Here is a 20,589-nt window from a genome sequence, read left to right as displayed (position 1 = left end):
TTCCCCGTTGTATCAGCCTTTAGATGTGAAGGTGAAACCTTCGGGAACAAGTGACTGGCTCAGGATGGCTGGAGCCACTAATGAGGCAGCAGGGGCCAGAAGAGGCGTGTGACAGGTGCCACCACACGTCCGCCCATCTTCAGAGGAGGAACCTTTGTTTGCTGAGCTTTTGTGGTTCAAGCAGAATAAGGAGTGGACTTCAACTACTGACCTTTGAACTACAGACATTCTGTTTCCCCTCGCCCTGCCAGTTGTCTTAAATAATTCAGCACCTATATATTGATACTGTCCTATTGTTCCTAAATTATGCCATTGCCAGTCTTGTCTCTTTAGTGGGTTCATAAACTACTTAAATGCACCTTCTGCTTCTTTTGCATCTTCAAAATGCCTAACAATGGTTGGGAATATAGCAGGTATTCAATAAGTGCTTCTTACTTATTGACAACTACTCATTATTCAGGTCCCATGCCTTCATTCCTCGTTTCCTCCTACGATAGAGAATTTATCATATGGCTTTGTGTGTATCAGTTGCCTCCTTTGCTTAAACTGTGAGCCCACCGAGAACAGGAGTGTATGTATCCTGTCTATCACTGTGTCCAAAGCCCCTAACACAGCACAGTGCCTGCCTTGTTCATTGTATCTTCATATCCTCAGCGATTGGCACTTTGTAGGTGTATCTGTTAGTTATCACCATCATAATGCTGAGTAACAAACAACCCCCACTATCTCAAAGACATACCAAGTTAGCATTTGTGTTTGTAGGGCAGCTCTGAGCTTCAGGTGGGCACTGGATTTGCTCTGTGTCTCTCTCCCCCTCCTTAGACCAGCAGGCTAGGCAGGGCGTGTTTCTCTCATGATGATGGCAGAGGCACAAGAGAGCAAGTTCAGCTGCACAGGTGCTCTGCAGGCCTTGAGTTCCACCGTGTCCATGAACATACCTTTGGCCAGAGTGAGTCGTCAAGCCCAAAGGCAAGGAGTGAGGAAGCACACTCTGCCTTTGGAGGCTGGGACCGGGTAACACTTCTGACTAAAGTCCCAGCGTACGCGCTGAGGTTCTCGCTAAGTGTCCATGGAATGGGGAGGAAGGGAAGAGAATACTTAGATTCCAGGGATTTCCGTGGGACTCTTTCCCTCCTGACATTGAGCTCTCCAGAGAAAGCGAGAGCCTTGTCTGACAGATAACCACCCCGCCAGGGGAGTTACATTTGTTGGGCAAATAAAGCAGGTCCTCAGAAGTCCCCCCAGGACACCCAGGGACGGCAGCTGCCTCTGGGGTGGAGAAGGAGGCATCTCTGAGCAGACAGAATGCTGCTCTGCTTTGTGTCCTGTGGAAACGTGCAGACAGACCAATGCCCGCGTGTTTGCTAAAAATTAGCAGGCCAGGGCCTTGAGGAAAGCTTTTCCTGGTAAAATAGCCAGATATCATTTCTGAAGGGAGTCTTGGCTGTCACGTTGGGTTTGTGGTCCCAGCTCTGGTGTGGTTCAAGGCTGCGCACAGTTTGACGCCCCTCCTTTCGTCAGCCAAAAAGTAACAATCCGTTCTCCTTTCATTCCCTCTTCCCCGGCCTGCAGGAGTGCTGTGCCTGCCGGACAGCCTGAATCTGCACAGGGACCCGCAGCGGTCCAACAAGCCGGGGGAAATGCCCATGTTCAGCCAGTCGGAGCTGAGGACCATCGAGCAGTCCTTGCTGGCCACCCGCGTGGGCAGCATCGCGGAACTGAGTAAGTGGATGCACCTTCTCTCGCCCTCTTCGTTCCTAAGGTGCCCCCGCCGCAGGGCAGTGCTTGGTAGCCAGCCAGATGGCACCTTCCAGGGAACACCTGCCGTGTGCACAAAACAGTGCCACAATGGCCGCGGGGCAGGCGAGGACTCTACAGTCGGGCAAACCTGGTCAGTGCCCTGGCCCTGCCGCTGATGTGAGTCAAGTGCCTAACCTGTTCTGAGCCTCAGTTTCCCACAACAGAGAGAATAATAGTCCCTCCCTTAGAGTGTAGCTGGGGTGATTCTATGAGCTATGCCCATAAAGGAGTTTGCCCCGTGCCTGGCACACAGCGAGGCTCTATGAATAGTGTCTGTTCACTCGATTGTCACTACGGGATTCCTTTAAAGCATGTATCAGATCTCATCTCTCCTCTAGTCAGAATCCTCCACTGGTTCCCACCTGATCCAGAGGAAAACCCAAGGTTCTCAGAATTGCTTCCAGGCTCCCCACCCATGTCACTCAGACATCTTCCACTCTCCCCTCTGGCCCGCTGAACTGCAGCCACCTGGCCCCACGCTGTTCCGTAAACACAGCAGGCATACCACAGGACCTTTGCACTTCCTGGTCCCTCTTCCCGGACCACTCTTCCTCCAGACATCCACATGGCTTACTCCCTCATGACCTTCAAGTCTCACCTCAGTGTGACCTTCTCAAGGAGGCTTTCCCTGACCATCCTGTTTAAAATTAGGACACACACACACACACACACACACACACACACACACACTAGACTGGCCTGCTGGCTCATATGTTGGAGCATCATCCCATACACCATGGGTCAGTGTGTCCAATTCCCCAGTCAGAGCACATACCTGGGTTGCGAGTTCAGTCCCCGGTAGGGGTGAGTACAGGAGGCAGCTGATCGATGTTTCTCTCTCTCTTCCCTCTCCCTTCCTCTCTCTCTCTCTAAAATCAATGGGCATGTCCTGGGGTAAGGATAAAATTATGACCCCCTGAGGACCTTTATCCCCCTTCACTGCCTTACCCTTCTCTCCAGCAGTTACCCCAGTTTTTGTCTTCTCTCCAGCATTCTCTAGTTTTTGTCTTTGTTGTTTTTTTAATAACAGCTTCACTGAGATAAAATTGAATTACAAATCGCCTATTTAGAGTACGCAATTCAATGATTTCTAGTATGTTTCCTGAGCTGTGCAACCATAACCACACTCGGTTTTAGAACATTTTCATTGCCCCCAAAACCTGGAACCATTAGCAGTCACTTCCCTTCCCTAAGTCAAACCCTATATTACTCTTCTATTTTTTTAATTGTCTACCTCTCCCTACTACTATATAGTCTCATGGAGAGTAAAGATTTTGTTTTGTTCATTGATGTAACCCCAGCACCAAGAATACTGCCTGGCACATAGTAGGTCCTCGGGAAATACTAAGAGCAGGAAAGAAGAGGAAGGAGAAGGAGAAGGAGAAGGAGAAGGAGAAGGAGAAGGAGAAGGAGAAGGAGAAGGAGAAGGAGAAGGAGAAGGAGAAGGAGAAGAAGGAGGGGAGGGGGACGGAGAGGGGGAGGAGGAAGAAGAAGAAGAAGAGAGAGAGAGGTGGCGAGAAGGGAGGGATTGTCAAGAAGGTGGGGATGCCACAGTTTGAGCAATGGCATGTCATGCTTGCACCCCCCTAATTTAGGGCTGTGCTCTCTGAACCCCGCCAACCAGAAGGAAGTAAAACCGTACTTACTTGGGATCCCGTTGATTGTCAGTGACTTAGCTGTGTGTTAGTTTCTGGTGGGACTAGAGCTTTGAGCTCAGAAACACGTGGCTTATGCTGAAGTATGAATGGATGTGAGAGTCTGGAAAATCCCGGAACTGTTCAAAGCTTCAGGATCCAGAAAGCAACGTGTGCCTTCTCCCGTGGGAATTCCCTACACCAGGACAGGCCCGTGGAACCTCTGTGAAGCGAAGCAATCTCTGATTCAAGCCGTAGAGGGTCCTTGCGGTCACTAAATCTACTTTCCTGGCACCTGAACTTGGAAACTGCATTTCCATTCTCACCAAACCCCCAAAGTCACAAGGGGCTCCCCGTTACCCATCATTCACTTAATTTTTCTTAAACGTTTGGGCGCCTGGACCCCTTTAGCAATCTGGTGGGGCCCAAGGACCCTGCCTCAGAATATTTTTAAATGCATAAAATGAAGTGCCTACGTTTACAAAAGAAACCAATTACACTAACATTTTCATCTAAATTGTGGTGTAGTGATTCCGTGCTTTTACAGTAGCACATTAGCAAGTTCTAGCAGCAGCTCTGATGACCCCATTAGTTGGAGGTGGTGATGTGTGCGAAGATATTTTGAGACATCTGCAACCATTGGAACGGGATGAGGGAACGTCTGCTTTTAACAGCTCCCCGGGGATTCAGATGTAGAGGGTCCAAGCAGCTCCCTCGGGGAGACATCACTCTCAGAAGAAATGCTAAGATGCACCCAGGCCAGGACCCTGGAAATGCAGTGCCTGGCCACAGTGTGGTCACGTCTGCGTGGGCATACGTGGGCACCACTCCTCTGGCCCACACACTTTGATCTCTGTGGTCTCAAAGGTTTGTCCTGGGGTATCGTTAGGACCCCTCAGGAGGCAGCCAATCAATGATTCTCTCTCATCGTTAATGTTTCTATCTCTCTCTCCCTCTCCCTTCTTCTCTGAAATTACTAAAAATATTGTTTTAAGAAGAAGAAGAAGAAAGGATTTGCTAAAATAGCCTCACTTCACCTAGGCAGGCAGTCTGCAGGAGCAGCTTGCGGCATAAATTGTTTTTAAGGACAATTTGCTCTGCAAATTAAATGCTGTCATTGCGGTTGAATGTTGACTTTCGCATATGAATTGTTGGCACACAAATGGGTGCTGCTAATTGCCAGTGGGTTTTGTACATTCATTAAGCGTGGCCCCACGGAACATATGCGAGGAAGCGCGTTGGTAAGCCACGTGGGCGACAGAAGATAATGAAATTGCCTTCTTTTCCGACCTGCCTGTGATTTAGACGTGCTTGCACTGTGGTCTGAATCAATACAGCCTTGCTCTCTCTGTGTACAAAGACCTGTTCTTCACATTCAGAGGTTACTCTGCCAGAGTGGATTCTAGAAACCACTGTTTTTCCAGCAAAGACGAGGTGGAGAGAATTTGTTCCCAGCCGCCGCGGCTCTTCTTGAATCCGGCTGTCGTCCAGGCTGGAGGGCAGAGCCCCTGACCGTGGCCTTCTTAATAGTCAGTAATCATATCAGCAGCAGCTGATGTTGTTGAACTAGGAAACTATGAAAAATCTATATGAATTATCTCCTATATCAGCTGTTACTGTCCACATTGACATGGGAGTGGAGGTGAGAAGAGGATAAACAACTTGTCTTAGATCAACCTCACCTGTGAGCTGAAGGGCTGGAGGTTGGACCCTCTATGGCTTGGGGTGAAAACACACCCACTATTTCTGGAGCCCCTACTGTGTGCTAAGTGCTTTAAATACATTAAAGGTATTAATGTTCCCATTTCACAGATAAGAAAACTGAGACCTGGAAGGATAAATGCTTGCCCCAAGGCAGAGTCATAATTCAAACCCAGGTGTTGTTGTTTTTTTCTTTTTCTACTCTGCTGTGCTGTGTCCAATTCAGTTTTGCCTTCTCAGCACCTGACACATTGCCCATAGCTTGGGGAATATCCATTGCATGTCAAACGAATAAATGAATGACCCACAGTGAACTAGTCTGTAAAAAAAATAAATAACTGAAGCTAAAAAAATGTTACAGGTGAGGGGAACTCTTCATGAAACGCCAGTAAAATGGTAAATACTCGACTGAACTGAATTTTGAACTCAGAGAATTTTGAACCTCTGTATGTCTAAAATATTTGAATGAGAAGCTAAATCAAGATACCACAAAGGTCCCCAAGCATTCACAGGCTGGTGATTCTTTAACCAGAAGCCCTAGGAAATTTGCTAGGCGGTGTACTGAACCTCACAGGTGACGTAGAGTCTGGCGGGCGGTCCAGGTCTCTTTCCCTGAACCAGCTAGAATGTCTGGGGGTATTGGGTCCACCCAGTCTCCCCACTGAAGCCAGGGGGAAAGCAGAGACCCTGGGTTTTCTCACTCTTGAACCAACTCGACTCTGCATTTGGTCCTGCCCCATCCCATATCCGTGTCCTCTGAGATCTTGCCTCAACTCTCCTGGGGAACGGCCCAGTTTTGCCCCCAAGCTCCCAATTAACCGCCCATTGGACAGTCATTAATTATAGTAATTGCTTCCTGTTGTTTAAAGGGAAAAACTGAGGACTTCATTAAAAAATGCCTCCTCCTATAATCTTTTCACACTTAACCATGAACTTGTTGCCCCCACTCAATGAGGCAGTCACAACGGGGCCATTAATTTACAACTGTGTGCAAAAAGGGTTTCTGAGTTGTCTATCCAATGGGCCACCAGGGGAAAAAAAGGGGGAGGGAGGAGAACAAAACAAAACAGCCCTAATTGCTTGGACAAAGGGGTCTCTGTCCTTGTTTGAAATGCTGATGGACTCTTCCTAAACTAGAGAGTCTAGCTGCCTCCAGTCCCAGGGTTGTGGGAGGTTTGAAAACGTGCTGTAGTGAGTGGTAGCGGACTGTGGATGAAATGAAGAGCAGGGGAGGACGTGAAGGTGCTGCCTAAGCTCAGGCTGAGACAGGACTGCTGGCACGTGAGGCCCTTTGTCCCAGGGCACTTACGTCGGGCGAGCAGGAGGGTGGCTTAGTCGGAGATGCGCTGATAGCCTGAGTCTGGCGGGTTAGAGCAGCGTTTCCCACACAGCAGCACGGCAGACGGTTGTAGGTGATACAGAAAACACTTTAAATTTTTAATTTGCATGAATTTTTTATGAGTACTAGAAAAATAGTGGTTTTCCATTTATGGCACTGATAGGAGGTTTCCTTTTCAAATGAATTTATTTGTGGGAAAAGAATGAGCCAATTTAAAGAAAATATTAAGTAAATAAATTGAACCTGCGGCACACAGATTACGAGGGAAGCCATGATGGTGATTCCCACATGGTTACACATGGATGTTCAAGTCGGTTCCTAGAGCCAAACTCCCGCTGCCCAAACTCAGGGCAGCTCGTTCCAAGTGATTTATGGTTTGGGGGTCATGAAGCTGGCAGGTGAGGCAGCAGAGAGCACATACATAAACCAGGGTTTAAAGTGGAGCTAGTGATTGCAGAATCCCTGTGCCAGTTTCATCTCCCACGGCCAGCCCTGCTCAGAGACATACTTGGGGCCTCTGATCCAAGGACTAGGCTGGTAACGATGGTGATGATGGTGGTGATGGTGATGATGATGATGTTGACAGAAATGATGATGAAATGATGATGGTGGTGATGATGATGATGATGATGATGATGATGATGGAAATGATGAAATGATGATGGTGGTGATGATGATGATGATGTTGAAAATGATGGTGGTGGTGGTGGTGGTGATGATGATGATAATGTTGATGGAAATGATGATGAAATGATGATGGTGATGAAAATGATGATCAAATGATGGTGGTGATGATGATGTTGATGGAAATGACGATGAAATGATGGTGGTGATGATGGTAGTCTGAGTCCAGAGAGCACCTTCCTAGCCACTATACTACACTGCTCCTTCAGGAACAGAACAAGGAATAAGTCATGGTCTCTGCCCTGGAGGCTCAGCAGATGTGTGGACAGTTAACTGGGAAACATGACAAAATTAAACAGGTAATGTTTTAGCTGTATTAGCAGGTGTTGCAGGTACACAGGGGAAGGGGAGGTTGATTCTGACTGGGGGGCATTCTGGAGGGCTCCATGTAAGAAGAGGCATTTGATCACAGCCTTGAAGGTCTTCAGTAGTTGGGAGAATGAAAGGATGGGCACTCTAAGGTGTGAGACAATAAGAACAAAAGCAGGGAACCTGGAAGTGCAGGGCGAGCTGAAAGATGCTCGAGGAGATGGTTAGCCCACCCAAAGCAAAAGGCTTCCCGGTGTCTTGGAGGATAGAGGGGCGGTGCCAGGGCCCTAAACACGGACCCTTTTCTTCTCTCCACTCCCTTTTGATTTTTCTTGTTTTGAGCTTTTTCTATGGGAGCTCATAAGAAAAACAGATGGAAAGGTGAGTGTACTCCAAGTTGCCCTGAGATGGAAGGTACAAGAAGAAAAAAAAACTACTTCAGGAAGCTTGTTATTCTAATACTAAGTAGCCCACTCCATAATTCAAAACTCAGAAACTACAGAAATGTTGGATATAAAGGAATATTACCCACAATCCCACTAGGCAGACAAATCCGTGGTCAGCGTTTTGATTTTTTTTTTTAATATTTACTCAGTACATACTTTTTAATCACATAATCCTAATCACACTGTATACAGTTTTGAATTTCACTCTTTTCCCACTCACCATTTTAACATAAGGATTTTTTGTGACATTGCACCTCTATGTAAACATTTTTAATGACTGCATAAGCTTATGATTGTATCATGTGGATGTACCAGAGTTTATTTAACTCCACTCTTATTTTTAAACATTTGTTTCTTTGTCAACTTTTGGGCCCTGTCATTGGTCTGGGTGAAAATCCTTGTGCATGAAGATTTTGCTGCATTTTGGATTCCCACATTGGGACAGAGTCCCAGAAATGGAATTACTGAATATCAAGGGTAAATGGCATCTGTTAACACCTTGGCTACAAAATGCCAGATATCCTTAAGGCGGACTTGGAGCTGGAGCAGGCGGCATTGGGGTGTCTCAGAAAAAGAGGGTGAAGACCTCAGGCATGAGAGTCACGCATATCCAGGTTGAAATCTGTCTCTGCTTCTAACTACCCTTGACACCTTGCGTCTCTGTTTCCTTTGTCAATGAAACAGGATTTCTCAGGGATCTGCAGACACATCTTTGCTGCAAGTCTTTGCTGCCTGAGGGATCTGAACTCTCACTTCTGTCTACAGGCGACCTGGTGTCCCGAGCAATGCATCACCTGCAGCCCCTCCATGCCAAGCACCACGGCAACGGCACCCCCCTGCACCACAAGCAGGGGGCGCTCTACTGGGAGCCGGAGGCCCTGTACACCCTTTGCTATTTCATGCACTGCCCGCAAATGGAGTGGGAAAACCCCAACGTGGAGCCTTCCAAAGTCAACCTGCAGGTGGAAAGGTAAGACTTGCCTTCCCTTCGCCAAAGAGAGGAGGAGCTCCCCTCTGGCCATCACCGCCTAGTGGGGGGAGGGTGGGCACTGCCTCCTTCCATGGAGGCGCAGGGGTGGGGGAGGGGAGGGATGCTGGGATCAGGATTGCCCAGCTCCCAGAAATTCACTGGAGAGGTCCAGATCGGAACCATGTGCCTGAGGAGGTACCTGAGACCCTGGTGGAATCTTGGAAATGGGATTTCATAGAGCGGGTCCAGTTCCAGGTAAAAAAAATGACCTAGGTCAGGTCAGAAGAGCAGGTTTGCCCATTCTGGAGGCGGGGCAGGGGCGGCGGAGGGAGGTCTGGGTAGTGCAGGGTAGCTTCCTTGTGAAGGCAGCTTTGGGGGATGCCAGCTCCTTGAGTCTCATCTGCATTTCATTCTGGCTGCCCGAGACCCTCCGAGGGGTAGGGGGGTTAGACCATAAATACCTGCTCATCCAGAATGCGCCACGCAGGTGGTTGGGAGACGGGTTTGCTGGGGGAAGCAGAATCCTCACGGGAAGGAAAAGCAGGAGAGGACGAAGGGAGAGCTTCCTGGACGACGAAGCTCCCTCTGACCCGGCTTCTGCTGCTCCTTGGCTCCATCCTTCTGCCTCCCTGGGCCTCAGTTTCCCCAGCTGTAAACCAGTGGCTAGGCTAAGTGGTTCCCAGGTTCCCTTCTTTCTGGAAAACCCCAGGGTTTTCTGAGGATAGTTCCACCCTGTCAGGGGCAGGGGGTCCGAAACCGCCCTGCAGGCATCCCCTCTCCCTCTGGGAACGTGTCCACAGCGCGCATCTCCCAGAGCCTCACCAATCAGGCCCCTCCTCCACACAGGCCTCTTTCCTCCAGCTCCGGTGGTAGTGGCCCCTGTCAATCAGAACAGTGGTTAAGAGAGCAGACTCGCCGAAACCGGTTTGGCTCAGTGGATAGAGCGTCGGCCTGCGGACTGAAGGGTCCCAGGTTGGATTCCCATCAAAGGCATGTACCTTGGTTGCGGGCACATCCCCAGTAGGGATCGTGCAGGAGGCAGCTGATCAATGTTTCTCTCTCATCTATGTTTCTAACTCTCTATCCCTCTCCCTTCCTCTCTGTAAAAAATCAATAAAATATATTTTTTTAAAAAGAGAGAGAGCAGGCTCTGTGAACCAGCCACTGAGTTCAAATCCAGGCTCTTCCAATGAAAAGCCAGGGGGCCTGCCCTGGCCGGCGTGGCTCAGCTGGTTGGGCGTCATCTTTGTACCACGAGGTTGCTGGTTTGATTCCCAGTCAGGGCACATGCCTGGGTTGCAGGCTCGATCCCCAGGAGGGGATGTGCGGGAGGCAGCCGATCCATGTTTCTCTCTCTCTCCTTCTCCTTTTCTCTCACTCTAAAAATCAATAAAAATATATTTTTTTAAATCCAGGGGGCCTTGGGAAAGGGCCTTCACCTCTTTGTGCCTCAGCTTCTTCATCTGCGCTATAGGACTCCTAAGAGTAACCCCTTCGTGGGGCCGCTGGAAGATTAGATGAATTGAATAGTGCTCAGCACACAGTAAGTGCTCAGTAAACGTTCACTTTTTATCGTTGTAGGTATTACCTGCCTGTAGCTAAACAATTCCCATTTGGCCTCAGTGCAAAGTGAAAACATACGTTCCTTTCTCTGTTTAGTGTTTCCGAGTTGGTTTGAAATTCTCGCTGGATGCTCCGTGCCTGCCAGAATGCATTGGGGCTTAACAGTGGGCTCCGTCACAAAACCACATCTCTTGGCGTTCGGTTTTGGGAAGAAGATGGAGCGTGGGCTAGACAGAAGTTGCCTTTTAAAAAAAAAAAAAATCCCAAGTTAGCTTTAAGATTTCAATCCAGTCTGGAGTTAGCTTAATCAGGGGATTACTCACGTCTCCCACCACCCAGGCCAAATCAGTGGGTACCCTGTGCCTCTCTTCATGTGCCAAACATGCCCCCAATGAGAGGTGGCAGAATGTCCCTGGTCCCCGGGCAGAAATAACCTCAGTCAGACACACCAAGACGCCGCTCTCTGTGAGTGTGAATCCTGAGAGTGGAGAGAATGGAAACCATTGGCCTGTGAGGAGCCTATGTCTGCAGCCCCAGCCCCCACCCACTGCTTCTACAAAGCACGTTTTCTCTGACTCAACTCCTCACGTCTTCAGCTCCCACCTCTAAGCAGATGACCCCCCTCAGCATCCCCAGCCAGACATCGCCTCCTCTGACCTCCATGCTAGGAAGACCTCTAAGGTTTCCACTTTCTGGGACAAGTTTTAATGAGGATGAGCCGCGAGGGAGGACAGGAAAGAGAACATGGCCCAGGATCTGTTGGAGTATATTGGTCTTTCCATTTTTATTTAATTTTTTTAATTTTCAGGCAACAACACAAAACACAACGTGGAGCATGTCATCTTTGAGTTCTGTTCACTTTGGTCCTCTGGAAAGAGTATGGATTTAGGAGTCAGGGGGGCCTCTAAGTTTGGGTCCCAGCTCTGAGATCTTGAACAGGTCATTGCATCCCTCTGATCCTCTTTTCCTTGGCTTTAACATGAGAACAAGACCAGCCTTGTGGGACTGGCGTCAGCAAGGAATTAGATTTATGGCTAAGACATCCAGTGCCATGCCTGGTACAAGGGGACCTCCCTTTGTCCCCGTCTCCCAAAAAGTAGCTGATATTATGCTTGTGTTGTTCTAAAATATTGTTATCATGTCCCTACCGCAGCCTGTGTGTGATTCCTTCTAGACAGAAGCTGTTTCTTCCTTTCCCTGATGGGATGGGCGTTGGTGTTTAGCATCTGAAAACATACGTTTCCTTCAGACAGGAGAGGGCCTCTCACTGTTTCAGTCAAGGGTTTACACCAATTGCTTCCTAAACCCTCCATCAACAAGGCATTTCCAGCGGGAGGTAGGACTCGAATCAGGAGCTGCTTTCCTCTCTCCCAAAGCAAAGAGATTTCCTTGACTCTTTACTTCTATTCTGGCAGAGGCGGGAAAGGCCGCGGTGCTCATAAGGTTTTCCATGAGTCTAGAAGTTCTTCCGGGAACGGGGCTGAGGATTAGTATGCTTTTGCTCATGCCCAGCAGAAAGCCTGAGACGTATCGGTTGACTGAAATACGGGCTGTGTTGTGCCTGAAGCCATTTCTCCTTGTCTGAAGCGCCTGTCTTGGCTGGAGCACTTGGAACGAGGCCCAGGGCACCGTTTCACGGTTTCATGCGGGCACAGCTTTAGGGCTGCTGCGTTTGTTTTGGATAGCTTCGTTTTTCACTGTGGGATTTTGAAGAAACCCAGTGCCAGTCTGAAGTTTCTGCCATTTAAATGTTTCCAGAACTTTGGCTTCTATTTTTTGAACGTCTGAAATCTTTCAGGTACCTCGGATATTTTTATGCAAAAGAAAACCCAAATAAATCTTGTGAGATTATGATTAGGCAATGTTTGTTTTCCAAATAAGAATGGATAAATGTAAACACCTTCATTCTGAAGGTAGGGACCACGGGAGGCTGCTGTTTTTACATGGAACCGTCGTAAATCTATGATAAGATTTTCTTTCCCTCTGTCATTACTGGAAATATCAGTGATTCCTAGATGCACTTTGGTTATGGATGATTTCAGTCGTTTGTTGCCACAAAATGAAAAACAGTAGAATAAATAGAAGTATTCTATTGCCTGAGGTAGCTGGTAATGCCCGAGAGAGACGGTGATCAGCAGCTTCACCTAGAACAGTGGTCGGCAAACTCATTAGTCACCAGAGCCAAATCTCAGCAGTACAACGATTGAAATTTCTTTTGAGAGCCAAATTTTGTAAACTTAAACTTCTTCTAATGCCACTTCTTCCAAATAGACTCGCCCAGGCCGTGGTATTTTGTGGAAGAGCCACACTCAAGGGGCCAAAGAGCCACATGTGGCTCGCGAGCCGCAGTTTGCTGACCACGGACCTAGAACATTAGACAATTAGGCAGTTCCACTCTCCCCCAGTCTCACTAAAAACAAACCAGAATGTGTACCTGGGCAATGGCAGCTCTGAGTCCTTTTACAAGAAGAGCTGTACGATGTGGCAGACTGTCTACTAGGGGAATCGCAACCACAAACCCAAGTATACCATCACCAACTAATTATTTGAGGGAAACTAGAGGGAGAAGCAACATAGTCTTAACAAATGGAAGCCCTGACACTTGAAGAAATAGGTTTAACAAAGCAAACGCAACTGACACTAGAAGTTAATGGTACCCAAATACATCTCCCAAGACATTCACCTATGGAAAGATCACCTCAGATATATCTGTTCTTAATGCTTTTCCATCTGTGGCCTTTGTGACAAGTGATTTTCAAATTTTAACATGCTCCAATGGACATATCCAGGGTTACGTGAAATTTCCAGCATTCTAGGTATAACTCTTCCCCCTTCTTTCCCATTAAGGGATGTCTCCGACTCCAAGTGAATGGAAGCATCCTTGATGCAAGCAACACTACTAATAGGAATGCTTAGTTGTGAAAGTTGAACCTACTATGACTGCTTAAAGCAGAAAAATAAAACTTCTGGGGGGGGTCCAGTATAGGCAGAGGTTACCAAATCCTTTTTCCTTCCTCATGAGAATTTGACCTGGGTTAATTCGCTAACTCTGTTTCTCTGGAAACCTGCTAAAATTTTCAGTATTAACCGTGTTATTAAGCAACATTGCTTGTGGTCAGATTGACCCTAGATGGATAAATTAGATCTGTTTTGGTAGTACTATAAATACTTCATAAAAAATCCAGAGCTTGGGGCTGCTTTGAATTCATTGACTCTTATAACTGGCAATGTTTGTGCAGGAGCCTTGGCAGCTGTTTTTATGGAGTTGTTACAAGAGATATTGGGGTTCATAAACTAGGGAAGTTTTCACATTCCCCCAAGTAGATCTCATCTCCTTGCACCTGAATGTCACCTGGACAGAAGATAGCTCTGGAATGCCTGGGGGAATTGCTATTAGGACTTCCACTCAAAGGGACATCTGATGGTGCCCCATGGTAGTCCCATGAGTCTAAATGTTTAGTAGAGCTTAAGGCTTCTGGTAGACATTGAAGCAGAGAACCAGGCTTTGAGGCTACACAAGCTGGAACAATGCCCAAGTTGCACCCCATCCAGAAGAAACCTCCCATTCTCCAGGGCTGGGCACAAACACTTGACCTCACACCACTGAGGCTGGGCATTGTATACTCCCAACAGGACCTCTGTCACCATTACCCCTGAAAGCTGAATGTCTTTGCTACCACCCTGTCAGCTCCATGTTCCACCCATGTCACACCACTTGCTTCCCAGTCCATGGAGCCCAGGTCACATGCCTGCACCATAGCTGCAAGGGAGTCTGGGAAGGTGAATTTCTACCTTGTTGAACAATGGATTCATCATCTGGGAATATTCCAAACACAGTAAGATCATCAGTGATTCTGGGCAGCCAAAAAAGTTGACAAAGTTCCACTATACGCTTCTACTTTACTTTTTAAAATAAATAACTCACAAGTGAATCATTTGCACAATTTAGTACTTTTGAACATTATTGGCCACACATCTCATGGGATCCTCAATAGCTGTTGCTGGCATCCTAAGCAGGGATGCAAAAGCCTATTCCCAGGGGAAGAATTCTATTTCCTCATCTTCCTAAGGGCAGTGATCACACCTGGCACAAAAGTTCCCCAAATACCCCGCCCAGTGCTAGAAGGTCCTGGGGAAATTCAGAGTCAGTCGATGAATGAGACATGATAGAGGAGAGGACCATATATTAGGCCTGTTTTATGCAGAGCTGTATGTGAGCTTCTGTGGACTGGCCTGGCATCTCAACCACCATATAAATGGTTCTAAGGGGAAAATAATTATGTTGCATTCTAACATAATTAGAATTATGTTTTAAAACATGATTCATTTGTAACTTGAGCATTGCTGCAATTTATTTCATCTGGCGAGGGTGAAAACAAACTCTAATCCCAATAGTTTCAAACTGTAAGTTACAGCCCATTAATGGGCCATTAAATCAATGCAGTGCAGAGCCTGGCAAACTACACCCCACAGGCCAAATCTGGCTCGCTGCCTGTTTTTATAAAGTTTTATTGGAACACAGCCACACTCATTTGTTTACACATTGTTTATGGTTGCTTTTGTACTTTTTATTTAGCTGTGACAGAGATCAAATGGCCCACAAGGCTGAAAATACTCTTTGGCCTTTTCCAGAAAAATTTGCTGAGCCCTGATGTTCCGAGTTGCAACCTGCATTTTTTTAAAATGAGGTAGAATTTAATTAAAAAATAAAATTAGAATATTTTACATGAGGTAAAGTAAGTATGTTTTATGAAACTTTTTTTAAGTTATATTTACTGGCATTAATTAACTTACTCAAAATCATGTAGCTAAAGTTGCAGAACTAGTATTTGAACTCTTGGAGTCAGACCCTGGTCTGTGCTTATATTCATTAGTTTGTTTTGCTATTGATGGTCTGTAGTATTAAAGAAATAATAATGTTTGACTCATCCCTAATCCCTAAAAATTGTTAAATAATCTTCCTGACTGTTTATAGGATATAAGACTAATATGTATATTAAATAAAATGTGGTAAGTACAAAGAAACAATAAAGAGGGAATTTTGGATCACCCATGATCTCTGCATTCAGGAATAAGCGCTGAGACCATGTGGGGGGCATTTCCTTCCAATCTTAGTTTTCTGTTGATACATAATTTTTTTTGGTTGTTTCACAAAATAAACATACATAGTTGATCTCTATTATTGAATAATCTTCAAAAGCAAGATGGCCTGTTCGATTGTTGGACATGGGACTTAATGTCAAGAGAGACCTGGGGAAAAGCGTGCTGAATGTGCTTTATGTTGAGGATGATAAAACCGAGGCCTAGTTGGATGAGGGAAAATGTCTGGAGTCATAAGCACATTTGCAGTGGACTTGCAAGGCAGTACCTCAGTGCCTTTGCACATGCTTTGCCCTCTTCCTGGAATACTGTCTCCCTTCTGCTCCATCATCTGACTACCTCTATCATTTCATCCTTCAAGACTCGTTTTAGGTATCACCTCCTCCAAGAACCCTTTTCTGCAACCTCAGGATGCACTGAGTGTCCATCCAAGGCCTAGCTCAGTGCATAGCACATAGTAAGTGCTCAATAAATACTTGTGGAACTGAACAGAGCTGGGTCTGAAACCTGTGAGTTCTGGCCCATGGCCCAGAGAGCCATATTGCTGATGTCAGCTCAGGCAGCCCTCAGCCTAGTACTGGCTTTACTGTTCCCTTGCCCCAGGCCCCAGGCCTCAGCTATAAACAAGAAATAATAAACCTACTTCATGGAGTAATTTCAATGACTAGTGAAACTAACTTCTGTAAAAGCCATACACAAACACGGAAACATAGCGGTTGATCCATTAATGGCAAGAATTATGATTTACTCCTTTAATCTCGGTTGACCTCTTCTTAGATATTATAAGAGATTTTGATTGGCACTTAGTATGTGGCAGGCCCTGCTCTATACCCTTTATATGTAGTAACTAATTCAACCTTCACAATTCCCCTTGAGGTAGGAGCTAGCCTTACCTCTCCCCATTTTACAGATGAGGAAACTGAGATGCAGCGAGGTCATGCAACTTCACATATGGGCAGGTCTGTGAGTATCAAAAATATCAAGTGAATGCTGGTGGGTATAGGGAAGGGAGCTCTACCCTAAGGCAATAGCATATATACCATGGGGGGCAGGAAGGTGAGAGAAAAGAAAGTGAGATCTTGTTCGGAAAAGGTGTTGGATATAGCAACGAACTAGACTGGAAGGGAAGTTGAGAGACTGGCCAACGCGTCAAGACTTTCTCCTATAATCAGTGAAGAGCCAGGAGGGATTCAAAAAGGGAAATGAGACCAGAACTGGTCTGACACCTCATAAGCTCTCCTTAACAGCAGCATTATGATTCCAGAAGGAAAGTAATCGACATTTGATGAGCACCTACTATGTGCCATGTACTATTCAGGCACTTTACTTAACAAAATTTAATTGAATCCTTACATCAACTTCGTGAAGTAGAAATGTCTTCATCTACAGATGAGACAGTTAATTCTAATTGCTGCTCAGTAGGAAAAGGCTATTTGGAAGCTTTTCAGGTAACATTAAAGACCTTCACAGCATGTTAATTATATCTCTGGATTTTTTCTTTTCTGGAGCCAGAATGCCTGAGTTAATATCTTGGTTCTAACTCTTATTAGCTGTGTGACTTTGAACAAGTTACTTAACCATTCTAAGTCTCAGTTTTCTTATCAGTAAAAAGGGAGATACCATAGATTCTATTTCAGAGGGCTGTTATGAAGCGCTTCGATATTTATGTGTGTGTATGTGTATATATTTATATCTCACTTAAAACCCAGCACACATTAGGCTCTTTATGGATAATGGTGCTTATAACCTGGATGAGCACAACAGCAGCGCATCTCAAACATCGATGTGCACTTGAACCCCCTGGGAGCTCATTAAAATGCAGATTCTGTTCATTAGGTCTGGGGTGGGGCCTGAGATCTTTGTTTCTAACAAGCTCCCAGGCGAAGTGATGCCGCTGGGCCGTAAGCCACCCTGTGAATAACAAGATATTACATTCTTTGTGTGTTTGTCATTTATGTCCCCAACCTACGCCAATCCCCATTTTTAAGTTACATAAGGGCAAAGATAAGCTTTTATGGTGACTTTTGCTCTCCGGTAGAGCTTGGCACATCACAGGTGCCTGGTAAACATGTCCCAGGCTTTGGGGGCTGGAATGAGCCTTGCCGGGCCTCTCCTCCCCTAACCTCATGAGACGCCAGATAGATCCCTCTGCCATTTCCACGATGGATGGATTCCAGAGGTCCGACGTGGCCGGTCTGCAGGACGCTCGGGCTCTGGAGCAGCGGCCAAGGGAAGATGCTGAGCATCGAATATAATGCTCATCTTTAGCCTAGCGAGGAGGCCAGCAGATCTGAAGTAGCTCAGGGATAGCAAATTAGCGACAAGCGTGCAAGGGAAGGCTGCGGCAGGAGTGACAGGTGTCCTCCCCGAGGAGAGGCAGCAGGGCAAATCCTGAGCCTCAGGCTGTTAACAACTCCACCTCCAGGGCTCCTCAAGCAGCTTAGCCTCAGTTACCCAGGAGTGTTTCCCAGCCAAGGAGAAGCGATTGCTCCCGACTGCAGGTGACAAGCCACGGGGCTCATGTTTAACATCAGCTCCCTCTGCTAACGCGGGGTTAGTCTGATCAAATGCATGTACTATTGAGGGCTTTTATTGAGGGCTTTTCTGAATGGTTAACTGGCTGCCACAGCAGTCTGGTCTGACCTAACCAGCTTCTTTTTATTTCATGGGAAAAGGACAGACATTCTTACCTTTATGACACAAAGACTAAGGAACCATCGCTGTACTGTCCAGTACAGTAGTCACTAGTCATGGGAGGCTGTTTGAACTTAAATTAATTAAAATTAAATAAAACGAAAGCTTTGATTCCCCAGTACCACGAGCCTCTTTTCAAATGCCCAGTGGCTACATGTGGCTAGTGGTTTCTGTGTTAGACAGTCCAGATATAAGATATTTCCAGCATCACAGGAACTTCTACTGGACAGCATTGAACTAGACTTTTTAGGTAAAAAGTCTAGTCCCTTTTAGGTAAAAGAGCCCCTGATAATCAGCACTCCCCCAAGCATTCAGGTAAGGAGTGAGTGCAGGGACCAGGGACCAGCTCACCTGCTGAATCATATTCCACGTTCCCATGTTTTGGTCATCTTAGAACTGAGGTTTTTAAAGCAACCACCATCCTCACCATCACCACCAAGTTTTATCAAGTATTTACGACGGACTAGGCTCCCTTCTTCCTTTTTTAAAATATATTTTTATTGATTTCAGAGAGGAAGGGAGATGGAGAGAGATAGAAGCATCAATGATGAGAGGGGATCATTGATTGGCTGCCTCCTGCACACCCCCTACTGGGAATCGAGCCCGCAACCTGAGCATGTGCACTTGACCGGAATCGAACCTGGGACCCTTCAGTCTACACAGGCTGATGCTCTATCCACTGAGCAAAACCAGCTAGGGCTAGGCTCCCTTCTAAGTGCATTATCCATTGAGTCCTCACAAGAATCGTACGCGTAGAGTAGCACCTTCTTATACTAGGGCTACAAGAACTTAGCCTTCTGGCTTTAATATACTTCCCAACTTCACAGTCACCCTCGGAGAGACTGTCATTCTGCCTCTTTCACGGATGAGGAGAGTGAGGCTTAGAGAAGTTCAAGGACATGCCCAAGGTCACCCAGTGAAGCTAGTAAGTGGCTGGGCTGGAGGTTGAGCCCAAGCACTGTGATTCCAGAGTCAGTGTCCTCTGTGTCCCATGTGGCTCCGGGTCTGGCATCGTTTGCTTCCACGTCTGTCTCTGCTGCCAGACTTTGAGCTCCTCCCAGGCGGGGACTGGGCTTTGATCGTCCCTTGCTCGCTCCGGCAGCCAGCCGGGGCCTGGCACAGCGTCGGTGGGGGGTGGAAAGAACAGTGTCCGCACCTGGCAGCAGGAGAATGGAGCAGGAAGTGAGAAGGCAGGGACCAGTGAGAAGGCTCCTGCAAGAGCCCCACAGACAGATGACAGGCGCATGGCCTGACCGAATGCCATCCTCAGTGCCCCCAGTGAGAGGTGCCACCAGCAGGCCTCTGTCCGTTGCTGAGTGGTCCTGAGGAAAGCTGTGAGATCCTCTGGGATTTCCAGTTCTTTCTTATTTGCCTGGACCTGGCAGCCCTTTGCAGCCCTGCGTCTGGGACCTCGAGCACTGTACCCGAGTGTCCTGAACAGGCAGCAAATATTTTTTTAAAGAATATGAGCAGCCCAGCTGGTGTGGCTCAGTGGTCAAATGTCGACCTATGAACCAGAAGGTCACACTCCCAGTCAGGGCACAAGCCCAGGTTGCAGGCTCGATGCCCAGTGTAGGATGTGCAAAAGGCAGCCATCAATGATTCCCTCACATCATTGATGTTTCTCTCTCTCTCTCTCTCTCTCTCTCTCTCTCTCTCTCTCTCTCTATCTCCCTTCCTCTCTGAAATCAATATATATATATATTAGAGGCCCGATGCACAAAATTCGTGCAAGAGTAGGCCTTCCTTTCCCCGGCTGCCAGCACTTGCTTCCCTCTGGCATCCAGGACCCAAGCTTCCCTCTCGCACCCAGGACCCGGGCTTCCCTCCAACCGCCAGCAGGCACCCAGGACCCAGGCTTCCCTCACAGAGGGAGGCCCTGCTCACCCACCCACCCCCACCTCCCCCTCCCCCCTGCAGCCCGCAGGTCAGTTGCAGCTGCAGCAGCTTACCTCGGCCCCCGCAGCCCCGGCTTTGTCTGGAAGGTCGTCCAGAAGGGCATCCGGTCTAATTAGCATATTACACTTTTATTATTATAGATGAAGAACATGAGCAAAACTTCACCCTTAAAACTGCCCAGTGCAAACATGGCAGGGGCCAGCGGAGCCCAAGTGCCTGGGAACAGAAAGGCCAGAGGGGGGGACTCTCCCAGCTGAGCCCACCCCCAAACCTCTGCCCCGTGCCACGTTCCCGCTCCTTGTCATCCCTTCAGCAGTAGTGTATTGGCAGCTGCCAGCGCACAGCGGGTGTCACGTGTTGTGGAAAACAGCCCAGGCGGTGCAGCTGGTCGTTTGCCCGGTAGACAGGGTGTCTGGGTTGGTTTTACGTTCCTCGAAGTCTGACTCCCCG

General features: G+C 47.4%; 1 protein-coding gene across 1 annotated transcript in view; it reads left to right on the top strand.

Annotated features, from left to right (window-relative positions):
- ABTB3 (ankyrin repeat and BTB domain containing 3) overlaps nt 1-20,589 on the top strand; it is a 257,095-nt gene that overhangs the window by 147,217 nt on the left and 89,289 nt on the right. The window contains exons 2-3 of the mRNA XM_079775307.1: nt 1,573-1,722; nt 8,679-8,883. Of these exons, the coding sequence (XP_079631433.1) occupies nt 1,573-1,722; nt 8,679-8,883 (355 nt within the window). The remainder of the gene's footprint in view (nt 1-1,572; nt 1,723-8,678; nt 8,884-20,589) is intronic.

This window comes from Cnephaeus nilssonii (assembly GCF_951640355.1).
Source record: "Cnephaeus nilssonii genome assembly, chromosome: 6".
Classification (NCBI taxonomy): domain Eukaryota; kingdom Metazoa; phylum Chordata; class Mammalia; order Chiroptera; family Vespertilionidae; genus Cnephaeus; species Cnephaeus nilssonii.
This window is presented reverse-complemented; position numbering and strand designations above follow the sequence as displayed.